Source organism: Sorex fumeus, unplaced genomic scaffold (assembly GCF_029834395.1).
Source record: "Sorex fumeus unplaced genomic scaffold, SorFum_2.1 ptg000098l, whole genome shotgun sequence".
NCBI lineage: Eukaryota > Metazoa > Chordata > Mammalia > Eulipotyphla > Soricidae > Sorex > Sorex fumeus.
This window is the reverse complement of record NW_026606155.1, coordinates 3,271,466-3,277,465: the sequence shown is the minus strand read 5'-3', so window position 1 is coordinate 3,277,465 and position 6,000 is coordinate 3,271,466. Positions and strand designations below refer to the sequence as shown.

The following is a 6,000-nucleotide window of genomic DNA, read 5'->3' as shown; positions in this document are numbered from 1 at the left end:
GGCGCCCGGAGGGGCAGCCTCAGGGAGCGCCTTTGCACCCCAAGTTTGGAGACTCGGCAGCGAGCGTCCCTCCGAGGGGCCGTGGCGCGGCAGTCCCGGGGCGCCCCGCACCCCACGGCCGGAGCCCGGCCCTGGGGGCCCGCGGGGACTGCACGGGGGGGCACCGCGGCCTGGGCGTGCGTGCGCCCCCCGGGGCTCGGCGCGGCGGGCGGCCGGCCGGCGGCAGTGGACCGACCCGTTGACCACCAAGGCCGGCCCCTTCCTGAAAGCCCCGCTGGCCGCGATACAGGAAGTGGAGGGACGAGCCCGGCGCGGCGGCGGCGGCGGCGGCAGCGGCGGCCCCAGCTCGGCGCCCGCCCGGGCCCTTGCCGAGGGCCAGCGCCAGGGGATGCGGGCGCCGGGGACCCCGCGGGCCGCGCCGCCGGGAGCCTGAGCCCCCCCGCAGCGGCATGATCCGACGGGCCGGCGCGCCCGCGCGCGGGGACCCCGCGGGGTGAGTCCGGGGCGAGCGCCCCCTTTTCTCTCTCGGGGCGCCCCGCTTCTCTCCGGCAGGCGGGGGGTGCAGCGGGGTCTCGGGGTGGCCGGACCCGGGCTCGGTGCCCCACGGGGGCGGCTCCGGCCACCACTGGACGCGCCGAGTGAACGCGGCGTCCGAGCTCGGACGGCGCCCGCTGGGAAGGAAGGGAGGCAGCGGGGGGTCGTCGAGGGGCTGGCGCGGGGGGAGACCCGCCGGTGCGGGACCGAGGGTCCGGCCGGGTGGACGCGGCCCCCCTGCAAAGTCCTCCGGGCGCCGCTGGACTTAGCAATTGGGGCGCCGGTGGGTCCGCGCCCCCGGAGCGCCGGGCAGGACCCGAGTCCCTGAAACTGCGGGAGCCCGGGAGGACCCCTCCCCCGCTCCCCCGCTCCCCCACTCCGAGATCCCCCTCCCCCGCGCCTCTCCCCGTCCCGGGACTGCGGTCTTCGGACCCGGCTTTGCCAAGACCGTGTTTGGGCCGCGGCCAGGGCGCAGCGGGCTGCGTGCGTGTGAGCCACTGTGGGACCGGCGGGGCCGGGCAGCGCGCGGAGTGGCTGCAGGGAAGCCCCAGAGGACCGGCTTTGGAGAAGGGTCCCCCGGGTCTAGTTGCAGCCCCCCCACCGTCGTCCCCCGCAGCCCCCACCTAAACAGCCCTGGGCGCTGGACCAAGATCTGGGCTGTGTTTGGCTCCCCAGGGCCCTCCCCCGCGCCAGGGGAGCCGGGCTGGGGGACTGACTGCGCGTTCCTGGGGACGCCTGCTGGAACTTTCCGGGTGCTGAGGTGCTAAGGCTGGTGGGCGCGGCTGGGGCGGCCAGTCGCCGGCTTTCTGGTTTAAAAGTCCCGGGTCTGTCTGTGGGACAGGCAGACTGGGCTGGTCGCAGCTCCTGGGTCTCAGGGTCCCCTGGACAGCGGAGTTGGGCCGATCTGAGCAGCGGGGGCAGGAAGGGACTCGGGAAGGGACACTGGCCCCGACGGGTGGGCCCATGGTCCCAAAGCCTCTTCCCAACCTCCTTCCTCTCCCCTCCCCTAGGCCTGTCCCAGCCAGGAAACTCTGCCCGGAGGCTTTTCTCTGGGAGAGACAAATGTCTTGGGGGGGGGGGGGTGCTGTGGGGGTGGGGGAGGAACTGGGGATTCCGTTAGGGGAACCTCCCAGGATCTCCATACTCAGTATTGCAAGACAGGTGGGGTGCTGGGACCCTGACCTCCCCAGCTGCCCACCCCCCACCCCAGAGTGACCCAGCTGCCTTACTTCCCTCTCCTTTCTGTTCCTTCCAGCCCCTTATTGAAACTCTGCAGGCCTCAGTTACGTAGAAAATAAAGTGAAAAGGGGTGGGAGGGTTTGCTCCACTGGCTGGGCGCCATACAGGAGTCCTGGGATGCATCCCTGGCATGGCCCCTTGAGAGCTGCTGGGAGCAGTTCCCGAGCACTGAATCAGGAGTAGCTTCCCTGCTCCCCCCCCCACACACATAAGGAAAGAGAGAAATAAAGAGGGAAGGAAAGAAGTAAAGAAAGAAAGAGAAAGAAAGAGAGGAAGGAAGGAAAGGAAAGAAAGGAAGGGAGGGAGGGAGGGAGGGAAAGAAGAAAGGAAGGAAAGAAGGAAGAAGGAAGGAAGGAAGGGAGGGAGGGAGGAAGGAAGGGAGGGAGGGAGAGAGGGGTAGAAAGGAAGGAAGGAAGGAAGGAAGGAAGGGAGGGAGGGGGAAGAGAGGGAAGGAAGGAAAGAAGGGAGGAAAGGAGGGAGGGAAGGGAAGAAGGAGAGAAAGAAAAAAAGAAAGAAAGAAAGAAAGAAAGAAAGAAAGAAAGAGGAAGGAAGGAAAGGAAAGAAAGGAAGGGAGGGAGGAAGGGAGGTGGGAGGGAAGGAAGGGAAGAAAGGAAGGAAAGAAGGAAGAAGGAAGGAAGGGAGGGAGGGAGGGAGGGAAGGAAAGAAGGGAGGAAGGGAGGGAGGGAAGAGAAGAAAGGAAGGAAGGGAGGGAGGGAGGAAGCGAGCTAAGTAATAGTAACTGTTCTTTGCAATTGCTTGCCGATCAAACACAATTTACCTAGACAGTGTCTTAGCACATTGTCCTGATGTGCCCAGTAGTTGCCAATTTTACTCCCGTCGCCTTTTGCTGGTGCATAGCTGGTGGCCGGTGTCTGTTGAGGCCTGTAAGTGTCCCTGGCGTCACACCTCCCTCACAGAGGTGCCATGAGGATTGGCCAAGTTAATATTTAAGTAGATGGCCACAGAGAACGCAGGGCGAGTGCGCCCGCTCACGCCCACCTGCAACAGTTCCTGGCACAGCCTAACTAGCAGGTGGAGATTGGGCCTTGTGAAACAGCCTCACCTTATCTGGAAGGTTCTTTGGGGTGGGAAGTGTTTCTAAATAGTATCTCCTCTAACCCTGCACTGCTGACACAGAATCCCTTTGAGCACATTCCTTGGAGTTCTTGGTTATCTCCAGTGATGGAGAGCTCAGCACTGCCACCCAGCAGATCCTGGCTGGTGTCACCGTCTGCCCCCGCCCACCTTCTACCCTGTCTGTCCCACCTGTTCTTCTGACTGGAAGGTGGTTCTCGGTGGTTCTCAATGCGCCTCTCCTGCCCCCTCGTCCCTGTTCTGGGGTACACCCAACAGTCACCTGGGGCCCCCTACCTGCGCCCTTCCCCTCGGCCACCCAGGGCTGGGACCCTGGTCCTCTCCCGAGCTCCTGCTCCTGTTCCCACCTAGCTTTCTGCAGCCCTGCTTCTACCGGTTGGGGTATGCAGTATACGTATACGTATACGTTGGGGTATGGGGTATACGTATTGGAGTACCTACAGTGGGGAATGCAGGTGGGGACCTGCATTCTCTTGGGGCAGAAGCATGTTGACATACTTATTGTTGTTGTTTGTTTGGGGGGGCTTACCCCCTGTGTTCAGGACTTACTCCTGGCTCTGTGCTCAGGGATCACTCCGGTGGGGCTCAGGGACCATATGGGATGCTGGGAATCGAATCTGGGTCGGTCGTGCGCAAGGGAAGCCTTACCCGCTGCCCCAACTCTCCAGCCCCTAAGAGGCTCCAGTTTGAAGCCAATTGCCGAGAAAGCCCCTATAACCTTCCTTACGCTGCGGGAGCGGGGAGGCCTGGGCCACCACACCCTGGCTGGGGCACTCCTGGCAGTGCTCGGGGACCTGGTGGTGCTGAGTGACATGCAGTCACCACGGGTGCACTTTGCTCTCCCTTCACGCCCCACGGAACCTTCCTGGGTGCTGGGTTTGATGGTCCCCAGGAGCTTGGCGATTCAGGGGTATCTCCCTGCCCCGGAAGAGGAATCTATTGAGGGTCATGGCCTGCACGTTCTGTCCACCTGCTTTTGCAAGCGTCGCTGCAGGCGGGCATGGACAAGCAGGCGCGCTTCCGCCCTCTGTCCAGTTCCTCCGCCCTTGTAGTGACCCCAGCAGATGGTCTCCACAGCTGCCGGCCCCACCAGTGCCCCCGCCGCTGAGGGAACAGGCAGGAAGTGAGGGTCGGAGGAGGTCACTCCACCCCCCTGCTGCCCCATCCGGCCACCCTGAGCCTGCTTGACCTTCCCGAGTCGGCTGTCACCCCGTCCCAGCCATGGGGCTAGAGCAGAGAGGTGACAGGCCACCACCAGCGCATCCCATTCCGTCACAGTGTGCTTCTCTCCAGAGTTGGTCGACAGATGAGCAGAACTGGGGGATGGAGGGGTTGGGAGGGGAGAAGGGCTGGAGCAAAGGTGGAGGAGGAGGAGGCAGAACTGGGGAGCCAGGGGGTCCCCCTGGGGCATGTGAGTGTGGCTTGGAGGGGGCATGTTCTGGCCTCCCAGGGAATAGAATTAAAGGGACTTCTCAGGCGCCCTTCCTTGGGGTGTAGTTGCCTCTAGCAATTTGGGTCATGTGTGTCCCCCAGATGGGGTCAGAAGGCACCCCCGTAGGGGGGAAGTGACCCATAAAAAGCCCAGACTTCCTGTCCCTCCCACCACCTACACACACACACACACACACACACACACACACACACACCAGTTGGCAAGTCACCTTTAGAGGCAGGTAAGGGGCCCAGAGTCTTGTTTGGAGGGAGGTCTGCCGAGATGGTGAATGCTGCTCTGATTCTAGAATTTTCCACGGATCTGATTCTTTCTCTGAGCCCACTGTTGGTCCTGTGCTTTAGGGGTGTCTGAAATGTGGGTGTTGCTTGGAAGTTGGAGCTCAAGATGAAAATCACAACTTCCATGATTGTTCTGAACGGTTGTTTCCCGCCACCGCCACGCCTGGCAGCTGCTGGGGCTCCTCGGACCCGGGGCAGAGCAGGGCTCCCATGCCCCCCAACCCCAGTGCCAGGCTCTCAGGGAGGAGATCTGTAAGGGACCCCACCACAGTACCCCGAACCATTCCACAGGCGTCCTGAGTGCCTGGCCCCTCGCCCAGTTCTTCCAGAACCCCGTCCATGCCATCACTCATGGTTCTTCTGTCAGGATTCTCTGCACATGGTCCACACAAAGTCTGTGGGGATTCTCTGCACACATTCTCTGTGGAGATTCTCTGCGTGCATTCTCTGTGGGGGTTCTCTGCGTACATTCTCTGTGAGGATTCTCTGTGCACATTCTCTGTGGGGATTCTCTGTGTACATTGTCTATGGGGATTCTCCGTGTACATTCTCTGTGAGGATTCTCTGCACACATTCTCTGTGAGGATTCTCTGTGCACATTCTCTGTGGGGATTCTCTGTGTACATTGTCTGTGGGGATTCTCTGTGTACATTCTCTGTGGGAATTCTCTGTGCACATTCTCTGTGAGGATTCTCTGTGCACATTCTCTGTGGGGATTCTCTGAGTACATTGTTAGGATTCTCTGTGCACATTCTCTGTGGGGATTCTCTGTGTACATTGTCATTGGGGATTCTCTGTGTACATTCTCTGTGGGAATTCTCTGTGTACATTGTCTGTGGGGATTCTCTGCGTACATTCTCTGTGGAGATTCTCTGCGTGCATTCTCTATGAAGATTCTCTTTGCACATTCTCTGTGGTGATTCTCTGTGTATATTGTCTGTCAGGATTCTTAGCACACATTCTCTGTGGGAATTCTCTTCATACATTCTCTGTGGGGATTCTCTGCATACATTCTCTATCAGGATTCTCTCTGTTGGGAGTCTCAGTGCACATTTTCTGTGGAGAGTTCCTGTGCACATTCTCTGTGGGGATTCTCTGTGTACATTCTCTGTCAGGGTTCTCCTTGTCGGGATTCTCTGTGCACATTCTCTGTGGGGAGTCTCTGCACACATTCTCTGCATTCTACATGAGCTACTTGCTTGCGTAACAACTCCCGGAAGCCAGCCCTCTTGAGCAGCACATCTTCCCGCCCTGACTGTACAGGCCCGAGCAAGGAACGGAGCTTAGAGCCTGCCCTGCCCCAGCTGCCTCTCACTCCCGCGAGAGGCAGAAGATGGGCTGAAGCGACCTAGCACCATTGGCACCTTAAGGTGTTTGGAAGCCCCAGAGCCCTGGGCTTTT

At 60.7% G+C, this 6,000-nt stretch overlaps 1 protein-coding gene across 1 annotated transcript in view; it reads left to right on the top strand.

The window, feature by feature from the left end:
- Nucleotides 1-324: 324 nt before the first annotated feature.
- RIN3 (Ras and Rab interactor 3) overlaps nucleotides 325-6,000 on the top strand; it is a 103,065-nt gene continuing 97,389 nt past the window's right edge. Inside the window, 1 exon segment of the mRNA XM_056134446.1 lies at nucleotides 325-493. Within this exon segment, the coding sequence (XP_055990421.1) occupies nucleotides 450-493 (44 nt within the window). The 5' untranslated portion in view covers nucleotides 325-449.